Source organism: Mesoplodon mirus, assembly GCF_964341445.2.
Source record: "Mesoplodon mirus genome assembly, chromosome: 5".
Taxonomy (NCBI): Eukaryota; Metazoa; Chordata; class Mammalia; order Artiodactyla; family Ziphiidae; genus Mesoplodon; species Mesoplodon mirus.
The window spans coordinates 47,108,363-47,135,632 of NC_138980.1; the positions used below are offsets into that span (position 1 = coordinate 47,108,363).

A 27,270-nucleotide genomic window follows, 5' to 3' on the forward strand; every position below is an offset into this window, starting at 1 on the left:
CCTTGAAATTCAGAGCTGGCTGATAACTCCTTATTTTGTGGCCATGCTGCCACAGGGAAAAACTATGATGAGCAAATGGTGAGGAAATGGTAGCGGCTGACAGCTAGGGTCTTTTGTAGAACTATTTAACAATCCTCAGGACACTGATGCCCACCCGTTAGCCCAGGCACAAGTCGATAGCCATGCTACACCTGTACTGGTGAGTATTAGCTCAGTGTTGACCTCAGGGAAATCAAAACTCACAGAGAAGAATAGTCAATCATACCTCACCTCAACAATGGCATCTATGTATAAGTTGCCTTTGGATTTAAGGAACAGAGAAACCATATTAATTGGCTTAAACACCCGAGCATTTCACTCTTGGGCTGGTTGCTTCAGTGGACATGTTTCTTCCATCTCTGGCTCTGCCATCCTTAGAGTCTTTCATGTTCCCTTATAGTCATTAAATGGCCACAGCAGTTCCAGGCATCATAACCTGATGTGACCACATCTATTGGCAGTAAAGGACCAAACCTTATGGAAAGTCTTTCTTCAGAGCACAGACTGTTTTATATGAAGTCCTGGTCTTATAACCAGAACTTACTCACCAGCCCACTCCTTAAACAATCATTATTAGGAGAGCAGGACCCAATTATTGGGTTATATAAACCCCCCTTAATTTGGAGAAAAGAATGAACTTTTCCCGAGTCCTGTAAGGAAAAAGTGAAATCTTGCACAAAATTGGGGTCCTTTTAGCAAGGAAGAAGGCAGAATAACAAGCAAAGCATGGTGATTTTTTTCCCTGATTAGTTATTATACATGATTAGAGTATATTTTCAAAATTCTGGAATGACATTTGAACATAGAGTATATTTTCAAAATTCTGGAATGACATTTGAACACTGCTTTCTACCTTACATTTCCCTCTCAGGTATTGTTTGATTGATCTGCTGTCTCTCTCTCTGGCCTCAGCATCTGGATTCCTCACTGCTCCTGCATGCACCCTGGCCCTTAACAACATGCAGAGCTTTAGACTCAGGTCTTGCTATCCTGCCCTTACTTCAGTGGGAGTAGGTGCCTCTCTTTCATCTCTTGGAGCATTTTGCACGTAATTCTGTAAAAATGGTAGTAACAGGAGCTACCCATGGATGCCAGCTTCTTTGATTCAGGCTGTGTTCCAAAGGCCTCACATCTACCCATTTGCTCTGTCCTTATGACAACCATCTCCTACTGGTGCTATTGTCACCCCTATTTCACAGATGAGGAAACTGAGGCATGAAGTAGCATACCAGTGCCCCTCTGTTAGACTTGGATGCTTTTCCTTCTTGCTCCAAGTTTCCTGCACTCTCCTGGGGGTGCTGAGTGCTTCTCACTCACCATGCTCTATGGAACTCATGCCACTGTTGGACTGTGGTCCTGCAGCCATACTGAGAGCTAGAAAAGCAGGTCTGGGTGTCTCTCTCTCCTCCAGCTCCTCTTAGGTAAGGCAAGGTGCTTTTCAGCTTTGTGTTCATGCCTGACACACACTAGGTACTCCATAAGTGTTAGTTGAACAAGTAAGTCAGTGAGTCAGAGAGCAGAGTTTGTGCCCATCCAAAGGAATTTAAATCAGGATCTTGAGGAGATATCTGCTCCCATGTTCATTGCGGCATTATTCACAATAGCCAAGATGTGGAAACAACCTTGTCCATAATAGAAGAATGGATAAAATGTCCATAAATAGAAGAATGGATAAGACAAACAAAGTGTCCATCAATAGATGAATGAATAAAGATGTGGTATATATATACAATGGAATGTTATTCAGGCATGACAAAGAAAGAAATCCTACCATTTGAAACAACATGGATGGATCTTGATGACATTAATAAATAAATGAGACAGGAAAGATAAATACTGAATGAAATCACTCATGTGGAATTTAAAATAGTCATTGAAACAGAGTAGAATGACAGTTGCCAGGGGCTAAGGAGAGGAAGAAAAGGGAAAATATTAGTCAGAGGGTGGGCAGTTTCTATTATGCAAGATGAAAAAGTCCTAGAGATCTGCTGTAGAACATAGAGCCTGTAGCTAATAATACTGCATTGTGGACTTCCCTGGTGGCACAGTGGTTAAGAATCCACCTGCCAATGCAGGGGACATGGGTTCGAGCCCTGGTCCAGGAAGATCCCACATGCCGTGGAGCAACAAAGCCTGTGTACCACAACAACTGAGCCTGTGCTCTAGAGCCCACGAGCCACAACTACTGAAGTCCGCGTGCCTAGAGCCCGTACTCTGCAACAAGAGAAACCACTGCAATGAGAAGCCCGTGCACCACAACGAAGGGTAGCCCACGCCTTGCTGCAACTAGAGAAAGCCTGCGCTCAGCAATGAAGACCCAACACAGCCAAAGATAAATAAATAACTAAATAAATGTATATAAAAAATACTGTATTCTGTACTTAATATTTGGTAAAAGGGTAGACCTTATATTGTGTTCTCACAACACACAAAAAATCATAATCATAATAGGGTGGGGAGAAACTTTGGGAGGTGATAAATATGTTTATAGCCTTGATGGTGGTGATGGTTTCACAGGTATATACTTACCCTTAATAAAGTGGTCAAAAATATAACAGTCAATTGTTATTGTACTGTCTGCAGACTGCCTCCACGTGACGGCTTGAAAGTGCATGGGATTTGCAGTCTGATGGCCAGGTTACGCTCTCAATTCTCTATTTTCCAGCTCTGGTAGTATTCTCCAACGTACTTCCCTCTCTGTCAACAAAACACTCACGTGGCTGCTGTCAGAGTTACAGGGAACATCCACTGAGTAGCAGTTGAATTTCCTCCCATTCTCTACCCCAGTGGCCACGGAGGAGAGGCTGACATCTCTGGCTACAACCAGTCTCAGCTTTGAGAACTTCAGTTTGGAAAATCCAGTGATGTGAGTAATCGTTAGTCTCTGCCTTTGTCTGTGATGCAAGCCTGTTCACTCCATAGTGAGACCACATCCTTCCTGCTGGGCTGTGACTGCTATAAAATTCATCTAGTTTCCTCTCCGGCTGTTCCTGAGGCTGGCATCTGGGTGAGTCCAGCTCTGTGGAGCGGGATGGCTGAAATGGTCTTGGGAAGAATGGGGAGATTGTGTCAAGGGCCAGAACTTGACTAGAGATTTCTTTTGCCAGCCTTCAGGTCTGTCCTTCAACAGTGCTTCTGGAATGTTCTTTTATGTTTATCAGTATTTGGGTGCTATGTGTGCGAGTGCGAGTGTGTGTGTGTGGGGGATGGGGGGTGAGGACAGGAGCAGCAACCACTGCTTACACCCATGACTCCAGCAGATTTGCCAAGCATTCCCCCAGGGAGAGGATAGATGGGATGCATAAAAGCAAATGAGTATTTTAGAAACCAAGGGACAGAGAAGGTAAAGGTCAGAGTGAGGTGCACTAGGGTTAGGGATAGGGGAGCACAGAGGAAAGGCAGAGTCCTGATGTGGATGGAAAGATCAATGGAATGGGACCTGGGAGGGTCTGCAGAGCTGGTGGATCTGTCTGGAGCGCCCCCTCCCCTCCTGCCACCTGCCAGATGCATAGGGAATGTATTTGGCATGGGGTGTATGAGGCCAGGAGTGGAGAGGCAAGAATGAAGAATGAAGGAGAGATGAACATATTTGAGATGTCTTGAACATTAAACTGTGTTCTTTATAAATTCCATTTTGGAGAGTTCCAAAGCTTCGTAGGCCCCCTCCCTTCCTTTAACATCACTTATGTCTTTGGGCTAATGTTGTGCTTTTCCAAATTCAGTAATATGAAGGGATAAATTCCAAACAAAACCAATGTGTTCATCCATCTAAAATCTAGGAGATGTGTATGATCAAAAGATACAGCAGCTTATTTCTAGTCTTTGTGGAGCTCAAACTCTAGTTAGGAAACTGAGTTGTTGAACACGATAATGAAAGACTCTGTGTGGTAAAACCTGGGAAAATGTCTTTGCCTTTTAACCATTTATTTTTATCATCTTCGATAATTTTTCCTCCTATCTGACTGAGATACCTACTTAAGTGGTGGAAGAAATGGTCTCACACTTTTTAAGCTGAGAAAAATGCAACGTTAGGGGCATGACTCAGAAATCAATGACCCTGGTCTAAATCCTGGCTTTGTCCCTCCTGGCTGTGAAACCCTGGGCAAGTCACTTAGCCTAAGACTCAGTCTCTACTTCTATACCATGGGACTAGGAATATAATCTTTGGGCTTTGTGCATCAGTGCAGCACCTAGCCCATGAGATGCTCTCAATAAATGTGAGTTCTAATAATTATTATAATTGTGATTTTTGTAAAGAGACATTAAAGAAATATATGTGTTTATTATTCTCCCTTATCACCCCAAGTTCCATCCCATTTCAGTTTTTATCAATCAGTGGACTGATAAAAGGGCTATTGCAGACCATCCTCTCCTCTACATGCTTTTATGTTCTCTCTCCTTTTCTCTCTCTAGACATATGCTGCTCTGTTATCGCCATAATTACTCATTCCTGGCATCCCTCTTTTGTCCCTTACTCATCTTTCCTTGGTTCAAAACAGAAACAAGAAACCAGAGTCTTTCAGTTGGAAGGAATGTAAAAAACATATTTTCCACTCTGTCATTTTATAGACGAGGAAACTGAAGTTAAAGAATAGTGAAGAATTTGTCCAAGGTCACACATAGCCAGTGATCAGTGGGACCAAAGTTCTCTTGGTGATACATCAAGGTGGCATCAGGAAGTGGTTTAAGATCCACATTGCAATGTTAATGTGACTGTGTTTGTGGGTTTAATTGTTTCTCTCCACAGGGGCACTTTTTTTCCATGGCTCAGGACACACTCCTGGGTCAAGTCAATAGGAAAACTCTCTGGTAAGTATTTGACTCACTTTTCAAAACTAAAGATGGCAACTCGTTAGAGTCTGGTGATTTTTTTTTTTCCTTTCAATCTTCTTGATTTTTGATAGTTTAGTTCTCTCTGAGGGTAGACTTCTTAAAAGACTTCTTATCCATATGCTGTTTTCACCACCCGGTTCCCCAGTGTGGACCTATGCCCAAGGACTCTGACCAGGGCTGCAGATGAGCATGGCAAGCGTCCGCTGCAAGCTGGCTCGTTACCTGGAGGATCTGGAAGACGTAGACTTTAAGAAATTCAAGATGCACTTAGAAGACTATCCTAGTCAGAAGGGCTGCACGTCACTTCCTCGGGGTCAGACAGAGAAAGCAGATCACGTGGATCTAGCCACTCTGATGATTGATTTCAATGGAGAGGAGAAAGCATGGGCCATGGCCAAGTGGATTTTTGCTGCAATCAACAGGAGAGACCTTTACGAGAAAGCTAAGAGGGATGAGCCAGAATGGGGTGAGTGGAAGGAAGACAGTAGATTTTTTAAAATTGTGATAAGATACATATAATATAAAACTTACTGTCAACCATTTTAAAGTGTATGATTCATTGCTGTTAAGCACATTCACACTTTTGTGCAATCAATCTCCAGAAATCTTTTCATCTTGCAAAACTCTGTATCCATTAAACAACTATTCCTCATTCTACCCTTCCCTCAGCCCCTGGCAACCTCTTTCTGTCTCTATGAATTTGACTATTCCAGTACCTTTTATAAGTGGAACCATACAGTATTTGTCTTTTTGTGTCTGGCTTATTTCACTCAGCATAAACATCCTCAAGCTTCACCCATGTTGTCACATATGGCAGGATTTCATTCCTTTCTAAGGTGGAATAATATTTTGTGGTATGTATATACCACAGTTTGTTCATCCATTCATCCATCAATGGACTTTCTGGTTGCTTCTAGCTTTTGATTATTGAATAATGCTGCTATGAACATGGCTGTACAAATCTCTTTTTGAGACCTTGATTTCAATTCTTTTGGGTATATGCCCAGAAGTGGAATTACTGGATTACATGGTAATTCTAGTTTAATTTTTTGAGGAATGTTTTCCGTAATGGCTGCATCATTTCACACTCCCACTAGCAGTGTACAATTGTTCTAATTTCTCCACATCCTTACCAACACTTATTTTATATATATACTTATATTTTTTTGATAGTAGCAGTCCTAATGGGTGTGAGATGGTATCTCATTGTGGTTTTGACTTGCATTTCCCTATTGACGAGTGACATGAGCACCTTCTCATGTGCTTGTTAGTCATTTGTTTATCTTTGGAGAAATGCCTGTTCAAGTCCCTTTCCCATGTTTTAATTGGGTTGTTTGTCTTTTTTGTTGTTGACTTGTAGGAGTTCTTTATATATCCTGGATATTAACCTCTCATCAGATATATGATTTGCAAATGTTTTCTCCCATTCTATGGGTTGCCTTTTCACTCTGTCGATGGTATCCTTTGACAAATCAAAGTTAGTATGTTTGTTTGTTTGTTTTGTTTGTCTGTTTAAATTTATTTTATTTATTTATTTTTTGGCTGTGTTGGGTCTTTGTTGCAGTGGGCGGGCTTCTCACAGCAGTGGCTTCTCTTGTTGCGGAGCACAGGGTCTAGGTGCATGGGCTTCAGTAGTTGTAGCACTTGGGCTCAGTAGTTGTGGCTCGTGGGCTCTAGAGCGGAGGCTCAGTACTTGTAGTGCACGGGCTTAGTTGCTCTGCGGCATGTGGGATCTTCCTGGACCAGGGCTCGAACCCGCGACCCCGGCATTAGCAGGCGGATTCTTAACCACTGTGCCACCAGGGAAGCCCAGTATGTTTGTTTTTTAATCACTTGTTTTATTATCTTGGTTTCATCTTCTTTTTTCTTCTCATGATAGTGCTATGAGAAGATGGAGGAAAGCAGTTCACTTTTTTCTAACTCATTTAAAAACCTAAGTCAGGGCTCACATACCACTAGGAATCTTCTCTGATTAGTTACACTTTATCCAAATCTCCCCTGTGCCTGAAACTTCCTCCAGGTCTCCATCTAGCTCCTCATGTGTCTGCCTGCATAGTCAACAAACTTGAATCTCTGCTTCCCATGGCTCAGGGGGCAATCATCTCTCACCTTATAGAGCTATGTAATTTCTTGGGAAAAGCTTTTCCTATGGGCATTACTTTGGGTGTTGGAATGATCAAAGAAATACTCTTCACCCTTGTGGACATGCTGAGGGTGAGGTTCTTCCTTCTGGCTCTGGTTCTGAGCAAGGGAAGGGTACAGGGATGGGCTCAGAGGAATCTAGAAAATCACAGGATGATGATGTTGACCTAGCAGAAAGGAGGAATAAAAATGAATCAGCGTTTCTGAAATGCTCAGACAAAAATGGTGGTGTGTATGTAGTATATCCATGCGATTTGAAGACAGTTTTATATATTTAAACTTCTGTTTTCTAATGAATGTTTACCCTGTTTACCCTGTTTTTTCTTCCAACCTGGTACTGTCCATATTGGCATGTCTAAAGTCAATTAAAATGTATTTATACTGGCAAAAAAAAAATGAATCATCAGGTCAGAAGCACAGTGAACTGGGGAAGCAATATGGGTCTATTGAGGGAGATAAAAATAATATGGGGACATGAGGGCAAGGGCATACACCAGTGGGATGTTATAAACAAATTGCGTATAATAACACAGTTATAAATGTGTCAGTACTTACATACTCAGTAACCTTTTTAAAGTATAATAATCATAGTGGCAGAAGTAGTTCACTAAGCAGTTTTTGTGGATTTTATTCATTCTTCACAAGAACCCCAGGAAGCCTGTGCTTTTTCAAATGAACTTTCAGTTTTATTATACTGAGTGAAATAAGCCAGTCACAACCCCTGGTGGTTGCCAGGGGCTACAGGGAATAGGGAATGAGAATTGTTGTTAAATGGGTATAGAGTTTCATTTTTACAAGATGAAAAATAATTCTGGAGATTGGTTGCACAACCATGTGAAGTGAGCCTGGAAAAGGTTTTGGTTGTCCATGACTCTGTTCTAATCAGAGCGAAGACTGGGATTCAATGCCAAGTGTGTCTTTGGTGGAAGCCTGGCTCTTAACCACTGTGCCATTTGGCTTCTACATCTGGGTTTTGGGGTGGAGGAATTATAACTAGGGTTAGAAGTTTTTTGTTTTTATGGGGGGTGCTGGCTAGGGTTAGGTTTTAGGTAAGAATTAATTTTAGTCTTGGTTTGAGTTAATGTTTAGATTTTGTTTTGTGGTTTTGTGTGTGTTGGATTAACAGCATTGCCATTCAGAATAAGTAGACACCTATCAGGAATCCTTTATGTAGCTCTTCGGTTCCTGCCCACCTAAAGTTTTCTGTCCCATGTGTTCCCCTTGGTGCCTAGCTCTTGTTCTACTGTGTCTAATTTCTCCTATAAGATGCTTCTTTGGAATATGTTTTTCACTGATTGTTTAGATCTGTGATTCTCAACTGTGGATGCATGTTGGAGCTTTTAAAATATAGTGGTGCCTGGGCTCCACCTCAGAGAATTGACAAAGGATCACTGGGGGTGGAGTCCTGGAATCAGTGTTTTTAAAGCTTTCTAGGTGAATCTAAAGTCAGCCAGGATTCTGAATACTGAAATAGAGAAATAGACATAAGCCAGATTGGTTATTCTTACTCTTGAAGACTCAGGATATGGGTAAGATGAATTTCAGGTGTTTGGAGTCAAGGAAGGATGATATTGCTGGCCTTTAGCCATCTTGAGGATATTGGAAAGTGTGTGGGATGGCCTTAAAACCAGAGCACCAGGGAGGGAGTCTGCCAAAGACAAATGAGGATAAGAAACCTTGATGCCTCACATGTTTACTGTTTGATTTCCAGGCTTGGGAGACAGATTCCAAGACTGGATACAGTGTGGACATAATTCTGGGTGGTATCCATTGCTTTGAAATTAGGAGTACAGGAATGCCCCCAACTGGACGTTCAACTGAGCTGTATTCTGGTTTAGGAGATGTTCAGGGCAGGTGCCTTTGACCTGTGCCAGGTGTTAGATATTGGATCTCAATGACCACTTTAATCAGGAGTCCTGGGTTTTGACACTGAATTTTTCTTCCTTTTACTCTCAGACAATGCAAATGTTTCTGTGATAAGCCAGGAGGAAAGCCTTGAAGAGGAGTGGATGGGTTTACTGGGGTACCTTTCCAGAATCTCTATTTGTAAAAAAAAAAAGAAAGGTAAGCAATGGGGGTGGCACTTCTAGTTGGGTTTGGAGACCTGGTTCTGTAGGTACTTGAAGCTAGGAAGGTGGATAACTTGGTGATCCTAACATGTTCCTGCCCCTTGGGGTGAAAAGTCCTGTCTCAGGAAATCCACTTCAGCTTAAGAAATAGATTCATGTTTGCATGGCTCCTTGGAGTCCCAGAACCAAGGGGAGGCAATTGAGTGTTTCAGGTTTTATCAGGCATGAGCTGTAGACTACCTAAAGGAGTAAGATTGAATAAAAAGGATCTTCTGGCCAGGGCCAGTTCATATGGTGCTTTGCTGTTCTTTTGTTTAACCGTGTCTAGGAAGATTTTGACACCCTAGATTTTCTGGGGCTGTTCATACCCAGGCAGTGGAGAGAAACTGCAACTCCCATTCCTCAATTCCAGTTACCATTCCTTATAGACCATCGGCCCTTGTTGATAGCTCATCTCTGGTGGATGTGCTCAGGTTTCTTCCAAAATCTAACTTTCTGTCTCTGCCACAGATTACTGTAAGAAGTACAGAAAATATGTGAAAAGTAGATTCCAGTGTATCAAAGACAGGAATGCCCGTCTGGGTGAGAGCGTGAACCTCAACAAACGCTTCACCAGGCTGCGTCTCATCAAGGAACACCGGAGCCAGCAGGAGAGAGAGCATGAGCTCCTGGCCATTGGTAGGACCTCAGCCAAGATGCGGGATGGCCCCGTGAGTTCCATGAACTTGGAATTGCTTTTTGATCCTGAGGACCCACACTCTGAGCCTGTGCACACGGTGGTATTCCAGGGAGCAGCGGGCATTGGGAAAACAATACTGGCCAGGAAGATCATGTTGGACTGGGCGTCAGAGGAACTTTACCGGGACAAATTTGACTATTTGTTTTACATTCACTGTCGGGAGGTGAGCCTTGGGATGCAGAGGAGCCTGGGGGACCTGATCGCCAGCTGCTGCCCTGGCCCAAACCCACCCATAGGCAAGATTGTGAGCAAGCCTTCCAGGATCCTCTTCCTTATGGATGGTTTTGATGAGCTTCAAGGTGCCTTTGATGAGCACACAGAAACACTCTGCACGAACTGGCAGAAGGTGGAGCGGGGAGACATTCTCCTGAGCAGCCTCATCAGAAAAAGTCTGCTTCCCGAGGCCTCTCTGATCATCACCACAAGACCTGTGGCCCTGGAGAAACTTCAGCACTTGCTGGGCCGGGCTCGTCATGTGGAGATCCTGGGTTTCTCAGAGGTCAAAAAGAAGGAATATTTCTTTAAGTATTTCTCAGATGAGCAGCAAGCAAGGGAAGCCTTCAGGCTGATTCAGGAGAATGAGATCCTCTTCACCATGTGCTTTATTCCCCTGGTCTGCTGGATTGTGTGCACTGGGCTGAAACAGCAGATGGACAGTGGCAAGAGTCTTGCTCGGACATCCAAGACCACCACTGCAGTGTATATATTCTTCCTCTCCAGTTTGTTGCAATCCCAAGGAGGGAGCCAGGGCCACCACAACTCTGCCACCCTCTGGGGTCTCTGTTCATTGGCTGCAGATGGAATCTGGAACCAGAAAATCCTGTTTGAGGAGTGTGATCTCAGGAATCATGGCCTGCAGAAGGCAGATGTGTCTGCTTTCTTGAGGATGAACCTATTCCAAAAGGAAGTGGACTGTGAGAAATTCTACAGCTTCATCCACATGACTTTCCAGGAGTTCTTTGCTGCCATGTACTATCTGCTGGAAGAGGAGAATCAGGGGGAGATGAGGAACATGCAGCGGAGTAGTTTGAAGCTTCCCAACCGAGATGTGAGGGTCCTTCTCGAAAACTATGGCAAGTTTGAAAAAGGGTATCTGATTTTTGTTGTCCGTTTTCTCTTTGGCCTTATAAACCAGGAGAGAACCTCCTACTTGGAGAAAAAACTGAGTTGCAAGATCTCTCAGAAAATCAGGCTGGAGTTGCTAAAATGGATTGAAACAAAAGCCAAAGGCAAGATGCTACAGATTGAGCCCAGCCAGCTGGAATTGTTCTACTGTTTGTATGAGATGCAGGAGGAGGACTTTGTGCAAAGGGCCATGGTCTATTTCCCCAAAATTGAGATCAAGCTCTCCACCAGAATGGACCATGTGGTTTCTTCTTTTTGTATTGAGAACTGTCGCCACATGGAATCACTTTCCCTGAGATTGCTCCGTAACTCATCCAAGGAGGAGGAGGAGGAAGAGGAGGAAGAGGAAGAGGAGGAAGTTCAACACTCTGATGTGAACCATTGTGTCCTCTCTGATCCTCATGTTGCATATCCTCAGCGGTAAGGAGATTCTGCTTCAGGCAGGTGGTAGTATATGTCTTCTATTTTCTAACCACCTATCTCTTGGCACTTGCTCTCTCTCCTTCCTTCTCAACTGTCTTGCAAATGCAGTTGCCACAGCTACATAATAAGGCCACCACCACTCATTTCTACCAGACCCCTTCATTGGCATATATTGACTAGTAGAGAAAGGGTAGGTGGACAAACACCATGAGAAAAAAGCCAATGAAACAAAAAGCAAATGTTTGGTGGATGCCAATTTAGCACAAGGCATTCTGTGGGGGCAAGAATGGAATAAAAATGTCCATAAACTCAAATTGCTTGTAAAGTACTTGGGGCTTTAGTGCATAATACCCTATCAGTACCTAAGGGGCAAAACAACCCCTTTGACTCTGCCCAGGAACACAGAGGGCAGAGGGCCCTCAGTGTTGGATGCTTGGGGGAGGTTTCTTGGAGGAGTGAAGTTTGAGCCTGCCGTGAAGGACTGATAGGATGTGCGTGAGTGGAAGAGAAGGTAAAGGGATTTGTGCAATGGGTTCTTGTATGAAGAAAGCATGAATATGGTCTGAGGAAGAGTACTTATGTTGGAGAAAATGGGGAGGGATATGGTTTCACTGGAAAAACCAATGAGGGGAAATCGAGGGAAATAGGGCTGGAAAGGAGAGAGTGCTCCAAGGCCCCCACCTTGTGTTTGCAGCCAGGCATTCATCAACAGCACCCCCTTCAGGGTCTGTTCACCCACTTGCTAGGGGGTTGGACGCCAGTTGCTGTGTGTGTACAGTGAAGGGATTGAGTTCCTTGACTTCTAAGTCCTTGCACAGAAACTGCCACTGCTACAGTGGCTGTGGGGAGGTGGCTGCTCTGTGAATGCTTGGGTTTAACCGCTATAGAAGACACTTGACATAGGACAAAATTAAGGAGAAAGAGAGCTGACCCTTTCACTGGCAGCAATACATTTTCAGCTCCCTCTCTTTGCCTCAGCACCACTACCAGGATGACTTTTCTATTTACTGTCGGGTCATCAAGGACCACCTGCTGGGGTTTCAGTGGTGGCTAAGACCAAGGTCCTGCTCACAGCGACTTACAGTTGGGTTGTGGGGACAGGCAGAAAACAAGGGCAGTTGGTAGAGAGGATGGGCTTTGGCAAGAGCACTGGTGGAGTGCACCTGAAGCACATGGGTGGAGCCCTTGAATAGCCGGACCCTGAACGATGGGGCATGAGAGAGCCATGAATGTGCAAAGGGCAGCCCAGATTGAGGGAACAGTGGGTTCAAAGGGTGGGAGGTGGGAAAGCAGGGTACATTTTGACAATGGCAAATAGTTCAGAATAGCTAGAAAGAAGATGAGAGAGGGAGAGAAAGAGAGAGGGGGACTAAGAGAAAAGGATCTGCTCTCTAGGGCTCTAAAATTGAAGCTGAGTAAACAAGACATCTGACAAAGATTACACAGCTGTGAGGAAGGCTGGCGGAGACTCAGACTAAAACTCCTGATGAAAAGCCTGATGCCCATCTTGCTAGATGACAGCTACCTTCTTCTGAGGGCAGAAGCTTGCTTTGCGTGTTCTAGAGCCTTCGAAGGGCCAGCAGCATGGGCATCCACCTGGTGCCTGTTAGAAGTGCAGGACTGCAGGCCTAATCCTAGATCCATGGAGTCAGAATCTGGATTTTAACAAGAGCTGAACTTTGAAATCACCTAGAAATCTTTTTTTTTTAACATTTTTATTGGAGTACAATGGTGTGTTAGTTTCTGCTTTAGCCACTATGGAGAACAGTATGGAGGTTCCTTAAAAAACTAGAAATAGAACTACCATATGGTCCAGCAATCCCACTACTGGGCATATACCCTGAGAAAACCATAATTCAAAAAGAGTCATGTACCAAAATGTTCATTGCAGCTCTATTTACAGTAGCCAGGAGATGGAAACAACCTAAGTGTCCATCAACAGATGAATGGATAAAGAAGATGTGGCACATATATACAATGGAATATTACTCAGCCATAAAAAGAAACGAAATTGAGTTATTTGTAGTGAGGTGCCTGGACCTAGAGTCTGTCATACAGAGTGAAGTAAGTCAGAAAGAGAAAGACAAATACCGTATGCTAACACATATATATGGAATCTAAGAAAAAAAATGTCATGAAGCACCTGGAAGTCTTAAAAATATCAATATGCTTGGTACCACCTCAGAGATTCTGACTTTATTCCTATGGCCTGGCCTAGGGATTTTCGAGAGCTCTGCTCATGCTATTGTGCAGCCAATGTGAGAACTGGTCTCTGGGTCACTTAGCAGAGTGTCCAGGGCCATGGGCAGGAGAGCCGACTGTTGAGGGAGGAGAAGGATGCCTGAGGGAAGGGCCAGAGGGTATTCACAGTCAGCCAAAGCCACAGGCTCTTTCTTAATTGTTTTTTACTTTTAATTTTGTTATTATTATTTTTTATTGAGGTATAGTTGATGTACAATATTATATAAGTTTCAGGTGTATAGCATAGTGATTCACAATTTTTTTTTTTTGTGGTACGCGGGCCTCTCACTGTTGTGGCCTCTCCCGTTGCGGAGCACAGCCTCCGGACTCACAGGCTCAGCCGCTCCACGGCATGTGGGATCTTCCCGGACCGGGGCACGAACCCGCGTCCCCTGCATCAGCAGGCGGACTCTCAACCACTGCGCCACCAGGGAAGCCCGTGATTCACAATTTTTAAAGGTTACATTCCATTTATAGTTATTATAAAATATTGTCTATATTCCTTGTGTTGTACAATGTATTCTTTTTTTTTACATCTTTATTGGAGTATAATTGCTTTACGATGGTGTATTAGTTTCTGCTTTATAACAAAGTGAATCAGTTATACATATACATCTGTTCCCATATCACTTCCCTCTTGCGTCTCCCTCCCTCCCACCCTCCCTATCCCACCCCTCCAGGCGGTCACAAAGCACCGAGCCGATCTCCCTGTGCTATTTGGCTGCTTCCCACTAGCTATCTATTTTACGTTTGGTAGTGTATATATGTCCATGCCTCTCTCTTGCTTTGTCACAGCTTAACCTTCCCCCTCCCCATATCCTCAAGTCCATTCTCAAGTAGGTCTGTGTCTTTATTCCTGTTTTACCCCTAGGTTCTTCATGACATTTTTTCCCTTAAATTCCATATATATGTGTTAGCATATGGTATTTGTCTTTCTCTTTCTGACTTACTTCACTCTGTATGACAGACTCTAGGTTTATCCACCTCATTACAAATAGCTCAATTTCATTTCTTTTTATGGCTGAGTAATATTCCATTGTATATATGTGCCACATCTTCTTTATCCATTCATCCGATGATGGACACTTAGGTTGTTTCCATCTCCTGGCTATTGTAAATAGAGCTGCAATGAACATTTTATAGTGTATTTATTTTACACATAGTAGTTTGTACCTCTTAATCCCCTACACCTATCTTGTTCCTCCCCCTTCCTTCTCCCTACTGGTAACCACTAGTTTGTTCTTTATATCTGTGAGTTTGTTTCTTTTCCATTGTACTCACTAGTTTGTTTTATTTTTTAGATTCCACATATAAGTGATATCATACAGTATTTGTCTTTCACTTATTTCACTTAGCATAATACCCTCTAAGCTCATCCATGTTGTTACAACAAAATTTCATTATTTTTAAATTTAATTTAGTTTTTAATTTTTATTTCTTTAATTAAAGTATAGGTAATTTATAGTGTCATGTTAGTTTCAGGTGTACAGTGCAGTGATTCAGATAAATATATATGTGTATATATATATATATATATATATATATATATATATATATATTCTTTTTCAGATTCTTTTCCCTTATAGGTTATTACAAAATATTGAATATAGTTCCCTGTGCTATACAGTAGGTCCTTGTTGGTTATCTATTTTATATATAGTAGAGTGTATATGTTAATCCCAACCTCCTAATTTATTCCTACCCCCCACTTTGGTAACCATAACTTTGTTTTCTATGTCTGTGAGTCTCTTTCTGTTTTGTAAATAACTTTATTTGTATTATTTTTTAGATTCCACATATAAGTGATATCATATAGCATTTGTCTTTCACTTATTTCACTTAGCATAATACCCTCAAGTCCATCCATGTTGTTGCAAATGACAAAATTTCATTATTTTTTATGGCTGAGTAGTATTCCATTGTGGTGTGTGTGTGTGTGTGTGTGTGTGTGTGTATACATCGCATCTTCCTTATCCATTCATCACAGGCTCTTTGAATCATAGGTGTGTAGAACAGTCTTACCAAGGCTCCTCTAGCCTTTTTCATTCCTCAGTGCACAATCTTTGGTTCTGTGACTCATTTCTTAATTCCCAGGAGGCCTTTGAACTGGTGTCAGCCACTCCTGGCCCCTAGATTCAGTTTGCTATTCTTAGAGACTGACTTTGTTTTCTGTCCTTCCTTCCTTCCAATTTCTAGATTGGTGAACTATCTCACTTCCAGCATTTGCAGGGGCATCTTCTCAGTCCTGAGCGATAACTGGAACCTCACTGAATTGAACCTCAGTGGCAATACCCTGGGAGACCCAGGGGTGAAGGTATTATGTGAAACACTCCAGCAACCTGGATGTAACATTCGCAGATTGTGGTAAGAACACGTGTGTGTGTGGGGGGGGGGAGAGAGAGAGAGAGAGAGAGTAAGGGAGAAGAAGGACCAGATTAGTGATTAGTTTTCTAAGGTTGTCATAACAAAGTACAACAGACTGGGAGGCTTAAACAATAGAAATTAATTTTCTCACAGTCCTGGGGGCTAGAAGTCCAAGACGAAGTTGTCAGAAGAGTTGGTTTCTTCTTCATCTTCTCTCCTTGGCTTGTAGTTGGCTGTCCTCTCCTTGTGTCTTCACATGGTCTCTGTGTGTGTCTGATTTCTTCTTCTTACAAGAACACAAGTCATGTTGGATTAGGGCCTACCCTAATGACCTATTTTAACTTAATTACTTTTTAAACACTGTCTCCAAATATAGTCACATTCTGAGGTCCTAAATGTTGAGACTTCAACGTGAAGTATTTGGGGGGACGCAATTCAGCCCATAGCAAGTGGGAAGGCAAAATTGATTGGAGGACAGTTGTTTGGGAAGTTTAAGATGGGGAAGAATAAAGGGGAACTGAAAGTAGGTCATTTGTTGGTGTCATGAAAAGATGTGACTTTCAGTGTCTTCCATTTCTTCATTAGCCATGCTTACAGATGAGATTTGAAGAGTTTCATCAAATACAGCAATGGCTACCTGGGCTGGAACCCATCAAAATATTTTGCATAGATTAAATTGTCACAGGGAATCTCTTGCAGATTTATTAGTAAAATGCTTGCTGTGAGCCCACACTGTGAATCAGATTCGCATGCCCTGAGTTGAGCACACAGTTGTATTGGCCATCCCTCCAGCCCTCTTCCATCACACATCTGCATTTCTGATGAGCTACAGCCAGTGTTAAAGCCCACCACTCCAGGACATTTTCATTCCTTCCTCTCTTGCTCATCATAACCACTCCATCACCAGTCTTATTTTACCTATTACACAAACCATTGTCCACTTTTCCTCATCCTCACTTTATTACTGACTAGAGTCCTTAGACTCCTTAATTAACAGAAAGTAACTAGAGGCCAGATGATGAATTCAGGTAAGGCTTTATTGGGGCTCGTGCTACAGCACAAGGGAAAAAAAACAAGTAACACGTGCCCTTGCTCACTCCCTGAGTGGGGGTGAGCTGGTCCCTTAAATGGGGTGAGGGTAGGGGCCAGAGGTGTGGCTTAGGTGGTCTGCCACCCCTTTGGTGGTGCTCTGTGCAGGGATCATGCGCAGTACCCTGCTTTTGCTCCTGGGACCTCAGAAATGGCAGTTGGGTTTTGACCTTTTTGTATCTTATTGTTCATAATTTGCCCCAACTGCACACATGAATGCAGTTATGTTTAGTCCCTTATAGTTTCTTTGTATTCTCTTGCTTGAGCAGATATTTGTCCAGGTGCAAGCACTGCAGTAAAGAGTCCCAGGTCCCAGCCTATCTCAACTCCACCAGCCCAGGTCCAACAACCACCATGATTTGCCTGGATAGTGCAATAGACTCTAAGACCATAAACTTCTCATGACAGGATTCATGTTTGTTCTGCAATTGTCTCTATAATGTCTGGAGACATTGTTCTTACCATGTGTTCATGCTCAAAAATACATATTGAATGAATGTTGGCTGTTTGGTCTCCCTGCATCTACTTTTGCCACTCACCAATCATTCTCTGTACAAAAGACAGAGTGTTATTTAGAAAATTATACTTTGATCATGGCATTTCTATGCTTAAGTGCTTTTTCTTTGCTCTTTTGACAAATTATAAAATGTTCTTCTTGCCTTCAAGGCTCTGACTGGTTTTGACATTTAACCTTCCTCTCCACCATCATCCCATGCCACCCTCCCCATCACCCCTGTGGGTGCCCCTGTGTGATTCCAGAAAGTGAGACACAAATGGGGAGGCATGGGTGAGAATGAGATGTTTTGCAGATAAGATCTATCATCCATTCACTTCTGGTTGGTGTGGAACTGGAGGCAGAAAAGATGATCCAACAAGCTCCAGGACATTTGAACTATTCGCCTGGAGATGAGCTGGAATATTGTTCTTGCTCCTCTGATAGGGACTAATTGTTGTTGTTGGTGGTGATGGTGGTGACGGAGTGTGTTTGTGTGTGTGTGTGTGTGTGTGTAAAGCAAATCAAGAATCAGAGCTGCTTGCTCCTTCAGTTTAGATGAAGGGCTGGGATTAAATCATCAAACAGTATAGCAGGGACAAGGTTGGCAAAGAGAAAAGGTAGAGGGGTACAACCCTAGAGAGAACAGTATCCATCCAAAGGAGTTTCAGCTGTTAGGAACATGTGGTAAAAAGGTGGAACCCATAGGTTCACCATTGTTTTCATTTACAAAACAGGAACTTGCCATTTACATACTCATATATATGCCCATTATTTATGGAGGGTGTTCACTGGCAGCTGTGGTCTCAGACTGTGAGCCAGTGAGCCCAACAGCTAACTTCCCAATATGTCTTAAGCTGTAGTCAGGAGTTCTGATAAGATGCTACTTTCTTTCATAAAAATTTAGTTATAACTTTCTCTTTGTAACGTGAGAACACAGTGCCCCTTCCTGGCACTAAAAACCAGCCTAGACCAGAAAGCAGTGACAGAAAAGCAGCCCAAGTTCTGATGTTTTCTGTTTCTGTGCTTGGCGTGAAGGTTGGGGCAGTGTTGCCTTTCCCATCAGTGCTGCTTCAACATCTCCTCGGTCTTGAGCAACAATCAGAAGCTGGTGGAACTGGATCTGAGCCACAATGCCCTGGGAGACTTTGGAATCAGACTTTTGTGTGTGGGACTGAGACATCTATTTTGCAATCTGAAGAAGCTCTGGTGAGTCTGAACTAATTTCCCTCAAGAAGTATGATCTGGGGCTTCAGTGAGTCACGATGGTTAGAATTTTAGTGTGAGAATGGCCTTTGCTGCTCAGAGGAATCCCTCTGTTTATCTCTGGGTGTTTGTCAATAATTAATTCAGTTAGTGTTTGTTGTAGTAAAAGCCATATACTCAGCCCTGGAGGGGAACTTAAAAAATCAGAAATGTCATGCTTGCCTTTAAGGTATTTACAACCTAGCTGAGAAAATAAAACCAATGTACTGCATTGCTATAGAAGAGTTTTGGGACTTGATGACAGGGCCTTGGTCCACACAGAATAGGAAAAACGATACTAAAGCAATGCAGACACTTGACATTCTATGCAGCTCTTCATTAAATGCTTCTGGGAGACTTGAATTTTGAAGAAGACAAAAAAGCACTTGAAAATGGTAGGGCTGATTCACACCCATTAGGGTGGCTATTATAAAAAAGCAAAGCAAAACAAGACTACATATTCAGTAAAATAAGCCAGAAGAAAAAGGGCAAATATTGTATGATTTCACTTATATGAAGTACCTAGAACTGTCAAATTCATAGAGACAAGATGTAGAATGGTGGTTTCCAGGGGCTCAGGGGAGGTGAATTGGGAGTTATTGTTTAATGGGTACAAAATTTCAGCTTGGGAAGATGAAAAGAGTTCTGGAGATAAACAGCGGTAGTGTTGCACAATTATGTGAATGTACTTAAGTGCTACTGAATTGTAGCACTTATAGATGAACACTTATAAATGTTTACAATGGTAAATTTTATGTTATGCATATTTTACCACAATAAAAATACATGTAGAGATCTGGTAAGATGTTGTAACATTGCATGGGCTTGGAAGGTGTTTACATGCTATTATACCAACCAGAAAAAGAAGCAAAAAGTTAATAAAGAGCTTGGATGTACCCTTTCCATGTGTGGACTGGACTATAGGCAAAGGCAGGACAAGTGCTTTCTTGAGTCGCAGCAGAGTGGGGAGTGGGATGAGAGAGGTGTTGTGACATTCTGCCATTTCTGAAGGTTGGTCAGTTGCTGTCTCACATCGGTGTGTTGTGATGATCTCGCATCTGTCCTGAGCACCAACCATTCCCTGACCAGACTCTACTTGGGGGAAAATGCTCTGGGAGACTCAGGAGTTGGAATTTTATGTGAAAAAGCAAAGAATCCACAATGTAACCTGCAGAAACTGGGGTAAGTCTTCATGAGTGTCTCAGCAATAAAGCAACTTATATTTAGGGATACATTGTTTGGAAAATGTGAATGGGGGTTACTCTAAAAAAGATTAATCAGATGGAGTTGAGGTTAAAGAATGGAAGAGACAATATCTGAAGTAGTTTGAAGCACTAGATACTACCCACTGCTAGTAAGTTAGTTATGTCTATGCTACTGAATGCAAGTTCGTGTGCCCAGCACACAGTGAGGAAAACAAACTGAAACATTGCAGTTTGGAGTAGAGAAATGTTTATTGCAGGGCCATGCAAGGAGATGGGCAGCTCATGTACCCCAAAACCCTGCACTCCTTTAGGGGTTTCAGCAAACATTTTTAAAGGCAAGTTGAGGGAAGGGCGTGGGTGGTTTTTGCAGACTTCCTGGTGTCATAATCCTTTGTTCTTGCACTGTCCACGTAGGTCAGGTCACACTGTTCCCATAAACCTCCAGCAAGACAAATGTTACCCTCTGTTCTGCAACTTTTTATCTCCAAATGGATGACTCTTAAAAATCAGAGCCTTGAGAATAGCCTATTCTGGCTACAGGCAACATTCTTATACAAAGGGGCAAAGCATGACTCAGCACAGGCAACAGAGCACAAAGATTAAAGTAAAAGAACCAGATCTAATATGGAGTCAGATTTGTTCTTCTCTATTACATATAGAAGTGGAGATTCTCAGAGTTGAAAGAAAGTTTAGGAATTGTGCAGCCCAGTGAAGCAGCGAAACATTTGCTTCTAAGACGTTCACGTGGGTAGTCACCCGTTTTACGGGTAAAAATTTCTAGGCACGCTAGTCATTGCTACACTGCCTGCAGTTCTTATTTCTATGCAGCCCCTTCTTTGTGTTTTGTGCGTTGGTCCTTGTTCTGTTCCCCAGGGTCTGCTAAGAGATGCTGATCTCAATTCCTCAGAGACAACAGTCACACTCTAGGTCTTCTCATATTTTGCCTGGATGTCTCTAAACCCTTAACCCTTAACTTGGCTTAGCACCTTCACCTATTTAGTTATGTTGTCCTAGGTGAGGGTTGGTCTGTTAATGTCTCTATTCGAAGTACAATGCCCAGACCTGAACCTGATACTCCTAAAGATGTGTGGTGGATCTTTCACCTCCTGTGGCAGGGCACTATACTGTCACCAGTGAAGCCTGGGATTTCCTTATATTTCTGGCAATCACATTAGATCATGAGTTCTACTGGATGTCTGCAGTCAATAATAATACACATTTTGGGGGCGTTTCTAACACCAGTAACCAATTCTCTGCAGACACCAACTGGGTGTCTTACAAGTCAATTTGATTTTCACGCTAACTACCCAGAGTTATTACAGACCCTTCAGCTAAGGTCTCAGTCCAAAAAGACTGCCTCCACCAACCCCTGCCAACGTCAGACATCAATTTCAAGTAGTGGGTCCCCAGATTACTCACACTTCTTTCTGACTTGGCTACAAATTGAGGATTCACACGACCCCCTACTCAGGTGGGAAAATTTGCTAGAGTGACTCACAGAAATCAGGGAAATACTTTATTTACATTTACATTTTTTATAAAGGGTACAAATAATCAGACGAAGAGACACATAGGGTGAAGTACAGAAGGGTCTGGAGCCCAGGGGCTTCTATCCCCATGGAGTTGGGGTGCTTTACCCTCCTGGCATGTGGATATATTCACCAACCAACCCAGAAGGTCTCCAAATCTCATTGTTCAAGAGATTTTATAGAGATTAATCTCCAGCCTTCCTCCCCTCTCCTTCCTGGAAGTTGGTGGATTCGGCTGAAAGTTCCAACTTTCTAATCGCTTGGGCTTTCTGATGATCAGCCCATCTGAGCCTATCTAGGGGCCCGAACTTAAGCTACCTCATTAGCATAAATTCAGGTGTGATCAAAAGGGGCTCCTTTGAATAACAAGAGACACTCTTATTACTCAGGAAATCCCCAGGGTTTTAGGACCTCTGAGCTGGGAATGGGGGACAAAGACCAAATGTATTTCTTGTTTTAAATTTTTTAAACATCTTTATTGGAGTATAATTGCTTTACAATGGCATGTTAGTTTCTGCTTTATAACAAAGTGAATCAACTATACATATACATATATCCCCATATCTCCTCCCTCTTGCATCTCCGTCCCACCCTCCCTATCCCACCCCTCTAGGTGGTCATAAAGCACCGAGGTGATCTCGCTGTGCTATGCAGCTGCTTCCCACTAGCTATCTATTTTATATTTGGTAGTGTATATATTTCCATGCCACTCTTTCGCTTCATCCCAGCTTACCCTTCCCCCTCCCCACGTCCTCAAGTCCATTCTCTATGTCTGCGTCTTTATTCCTGTCCTGCCCCTAGGTTCTTCAGAACATTTTTTTTTTTAGATTCCATATATATGTGTTAGCATACAGTATTTGTTTTCCTCTTTCTGACTTCACTGTGCATGACAGACTCTAGGTCCATCCACCTCATTACAAATAACTCAATTTTGTTTCTTTTTATGGCTGAGTAATATTCCATTGTATATATGTGCCTACCACAAAAATAACCACTGATACGTGCACTTTACCGTGTATCACTGCTCTTCCATGTTCTTTACATGGGTTATCTCAGTTGGCCTCACAAAAACTACACTGAGTAGATATCAGTGTCTCCAATTGAAAGATGAGAACGTGAGGCTTAAAAGAGCTTAAAGGCAGTGGAACCCAATGCAGATGTAGTCCACTGTAACCCACCACCCACCCCTTAACTCCAGCACAACACTGCCTCATGATGAGTTGCTAGTAGGCTCTCTAGAAGGCTTCTACAATATATCCTGCCCTCTCCAACCTGTGTGGCACCTCACATTTAGGTCTGTTAAATTTCTTCATATCTTTCTTTTGACTCATTTTCTAGGCATTTTTTAAATTTAATTAAAAAATATACAGCAGGTTCTTATTAGTAATCTATTTTATACATATTAGTGTATACATGTCAATCCCAATCTCCCACTTCATCCCACCACCTCCTCCACCCCCCTGCTTTCCCCCCTTGGTGTCCATACATTTGTTCTCTACATCTGTGTCTCTATTTCTGCCTTGCAAACCGGTTCACCTGTATCATTTTTCTAGATTCCACATATATGCGTTAATATACGATATTTGTTTTTCTCTTTCTGAATGACTTCACTCTGTATGACATTCTCTAGGTCCATCCATGTCTTTACAAATGACCCAATTTCATCCCTTTTTTATGGCTCAATAATATTCCATTGTATATATGTACCACATCTCCTTTATCCCTACATCTGTCGATGGGCATTTAGGTTGCTTCCATGACCTAGCTATTGTAAATAGTGCTGCAGTGAACATTAGGGTGCATGTGTCTTTTTGAATTATGGTTTTCTCTGGGTATATGCCCAGTAGTGGGTCATAAGATAATTCTATTTTCAGTTTTTTAAGAAACCTCCATACTGTTCTCCATAGTGGCTGTACCAATTATATTCCCACCAACAGTGCAAGGGGGTTCCCTTTTCTCCACACACTCTCCAGCATTTGTTGTTTGTAGATTTTCTGATGATGCCCATTCTAACCAGTGTGAGCTGATACCTCATTGTAGTTTTGATTTGCATTTCTCTAATAATTAGTGATGTTGAGCAACTTTTCATGTGCCTCTTGGCCATCTGTATGTCTTCTTTGGAGAAATGTCTATTTAGGTCTTCTGCCCATTTTTTGATTGGGTTGTTTGTTTTTTTAATATTGAGTTGCACGAGCTGTTTATATATTTTGGAGATTAATCCTTTGTTCATTGACTCGTTTGCAAATATTTTCTCCCATTCTGAGGATTGTCTTTTTTATAGTTTCCTTTGCTATGCAAAAGCTTTTAAGTTTCATTAGGTCCCATTTGTTTATTTTTGTTTTAATTTCCAATACTCTGGGAGGTGGGTCAAAAAATGTGCTGCTGTGATTTATGTCAAAGAGTGTTTGTTCTTCCTATGTTTTCCTCTAAGAGTTTTATAGTGTCTGGTCTTACATTTAGGTCTTTCATCCATATTGAGTTTATTTTTGTGCATGGTGTTAGGGAGTGTTCTAATTTCATTCTTTTACATGTACTGTCCAGTTTTCCCAGCACCACTTATTGAAGAGACTATCTTTTCTCCATTGTATATCCCTGCCTCCTTTATCGTAGATTAGTTGACCATAGGTGCATGGGTTTATCTCTGGGCTTTCTATCCTGTTCCACTCATCTATATTTCTGTTTTTGTGCCAGTACCATATTGTTTTGATTACTGTAGCTTTGTAGTATAGTCTGAATTCAGGGAGCCTGATTCTTCAAGCTACAGTTTTTCTCCTCAAGATGGCTATGGCTATACGGGGTCTTTTGTGTCTCCATACAAATTTTAAGATTTATTGTTCTAGTTCTGTAAAAAATGCCATTGGTAATTTGATAGGGATTGAATTGAATCTGTAGATTGCTTTGGGTAGTATAGTCATTTTCACGGTATCGATTCTTCCAATCCAAGAACATGGTATATCTCTTGATGTGTTTGTGTTATCTTTGATTTCTTTCGTCAGTGCCTTGCAGTTTTCTGAGTACAGGTGTTTTACCTCCTTAAGTAGGTTTATTCCTAGGTATTTTATTTTTTTTGTTGCAATGGTGAATGGGATTGTTTCCTTAATTTCTCTTTCTGATCTTTCATCATTAGTGTATAGGAATGCAAAAGATTTCTGTGCATTAATTTTGTATCCTGAAACTTTACCAAATTCATGGATTAGCTCTAGTAGTTTTTTGGTGGCATCTTTAGGATTATCTATGTACAGTATCGTATCATCTGCAAACAGTGACAGTTTTACTTCTTCTTTTCCAATTTGTATTCCTTTTATATCTTTTTCTTCTCTGATCGCCGTGGCTAGGACTTCCAAAACTATGTTGAATAATAGTGGCAAGAGTGGACATCCTTGTCTTGTTCCTGATCTTAGAGGAAATGCTTTCAGTTTTTCACCACTGTGAATGATGTTTGCTGTGGGTTTGTCATATAGGGCCTCTATTATGTTGAGGTAGGTTCCCTCTATGCCCACTTTCTGGAGAGTTTTTTTCATAAATGAGTGTTGAATCTTGTGAGAAGCTTTTTTTGCATCTATTGAGATGATCATATGGTTTTTATTCTTCAATTTGTTAATATGGTGTAGCACATTGATTGATTTGCATATATTGAAGAATCCTTGCATCCCTGGAATAAATCTCACTTGACCAAGGTGTATGATCCTTTTAATTTGTTGTTGGATTCTGTTTGCTTGTATTTTGTTGAGGATTTTTGCATCTATATATATCAGTGATGTTGGTCTGTAATTTTCTTTTTTTTGTATTATCTTTGTCTGGTTTTGGTATCAGGGTGATGGTGGCCTCATAGAATGAGTTCAGCAGTGTTCCTCCCTCTGCAATTTTTTGGAAGAGTTTGAGAAGGATGGGTGTTAGCTCTTCTCTAAATGTTTGAAAGAATTCACCCATGAAGCCATCTGGTCCTGGACTTTTCTTTGTTGGAAGATTTTAAATCACAGTTTCAATTTCATTACTTGTGATTGGTCTGTTCATATTTTCTATTTCTTCCTGGTTCAGTCTCGGAAGGTTATACCTTTCTAAGAATTTGTTCATTTTTTCCAGGTTGTCCATTTTAGTGACATAGAGTTGCTTGTAGTAGTCTCTTATGATGCTTTGTATTTCTGTGGTGTCTGTTGTAACTTCTTTTTCATTTCTAATTTTATTGATTTGAGTCCTCTCCCTCTTTTTCTTGATGAGTCTGGCTAATGATTTATCAATTTTGTTTATCCTCCCAAAGAACCAGCTTTTAGTTTTATTGATCATTGCTATTGTTTTCTTTGTTTCTATTTCACTTATTTCTGCTCTGATCTTTATGATTTCGTTCCTTCTGCTAACTTTGGGTTTTGGGTTTTTTTCTCTAGTTCCTTTAGGTGTAAGGTTACATTGTTTATTTGAGATTTTTCTTGTTTCTTGAGTTAGGATTGTATTGCTATAAACTTCCATCTTAGAACTGCTTTTGCTGCAACCCATAGGTTTTGGATTGTCGTGTTTTTGTTGTCATTTTTCTCTAGGTATTTTTCGATTTCCTCTTTGATTTCTTCAATGATCTCTTGGTTATTTAGTAGTGTATTGTTTAGCCTCCATGTTTTTGTGTTTTTAATTTTTTTCCCCTGTAATTTATTTCTAATCTCATAGCGTTGTGGTCAGAAAAGATGCTTGATATGATTTCAATTTTCTTAAATTTACTTAGGCTTGATTTGTGACCCATGTGCACTTGAGAAGAATCTGTAATCTGCTGTTTTCAGATGGAATGTCCTATAAATATCAGTTAAATCTACCTGGTCTATTGTGTCATTAATACTTGTGTTTCCTTATTAATTTCCTGTCTGGATGATCTTTCCATTGGTGTAAGTGAGCTGTTAAAGTCCCCCACTATTATTGTGTTACTGTCGATTTCCCCTTTTATAGCTGTTAGTAGTTGCCTTATGTATTGCGGTGTTCCTATGTTGAGTGCATATATATTTATAATTGTTATATCTTCTTCTTGGATTGCTCCCTTGATAATTATGTAGTGTCCTTCCTTGTCTCTTGAAATTTTCTTTATTTTAAAACCTATTTTATCTGATATGAGTATTGCTACTCCAGCTTTCTTCTGATTTCCATTTACATGGAATATCTTTTTCCATCCCCTTACTTTCAGTCTGTATGTGTCCCTAGGTCTGAGGTGAGTCTCTTGTAGATAGCATATATATGGGTCTTATTTTTGTATCCATTTCAGCGAGCCTGTGTTTTTTGGTTGGAGCATTTAATCCATTCACATTTTACATAATTATCTATATGCATGTTCCTATTACCATTTTCTAATTGTTTTGGGTTAGTTTTTGTAGGTCCTTTTCTTCTCTTGTGTTTCCCACTTGGAGAAGTTCCTTTAGCATTTATTGTAGAGCTAGTTTGGTGGTGCTGAATCCTCTTAGCTTTTTCTTGTTTGTAAAGCTTTTGATTTCTCAGTCAAATCTGAATGAGTTCCTTGCCAGTAGAGTAATCTTGGTTGTAGATTCTTCCCTTTCATTACTTTAAATATATCATACCACTCCCTTCTGGCTTGTAGAGTTTCTGCTAAGAAATCAGCTCTTAACCTTATGGGATTTCCCTTGTATGTTATTTGTCATTTTTCACTTACTACTTTTAATAACTCTTCTTTGTCTTTAATTTTTGTCAATTTGATTACTATGTGTCTCAGCATGTTTCTCCTTGGGTTTATCCTGCCTGGGAC

General features: G+C 41.5%; 1 protein-coding gene across 7 annotated transcripts in view; it reads left to right on the plus strand.

Annotated features, from left to right (window-relative positions):
- Positions 1–2,874: 2,874 nt before the first annotated feature.
- Positions 2,875–27,270, plus strand: part of NLRP3 (NLR family pyrin domain containing 3) — a 53,732-nt gene continuing 29,336 nt past the window's right edge. For 2 of the 7 annotated variants that reach the window (XM_082621581.1, XM_082621575.1), the window contains exons 1-8: positions 2,875–4,573; positions 4,787–4,848; positions 5,018–5,338; positions 8,971–9,078; positions 9,594–11,367; positions 15,808–15,975; positions 18,596–18,766; positions 19,814–19,984. In XM_082621581.1, coding sequence (XP_082477707.1) covers positions 5,056–5,338; positions 8,971–9,078; positions 9,594–11,367; positions 15,808–15,975; positions 18,596–18,766; positions 19,814–19,984 — 2,675 coding nt within the window. In that variant the 5' untranslated portion in view covers positions 2,875–4,573; positions 4,787–4,848; positions 5,018–5,055. The remainder of the gene's footprint in view (positions 4,574–4,786; positions 4,849–5,017; positions 5,339–8,970; positions 9,079–9,593; positions 11,368–15,807; positions 15,976–18,595; positions 18,767–19,813; positions 19,985–27,270) is intronic. The other 5 variants (XM_082621576.1, XM_082621579.1, XM_082621577.1 and 2 more) reach the window with 5 other exon arrangements.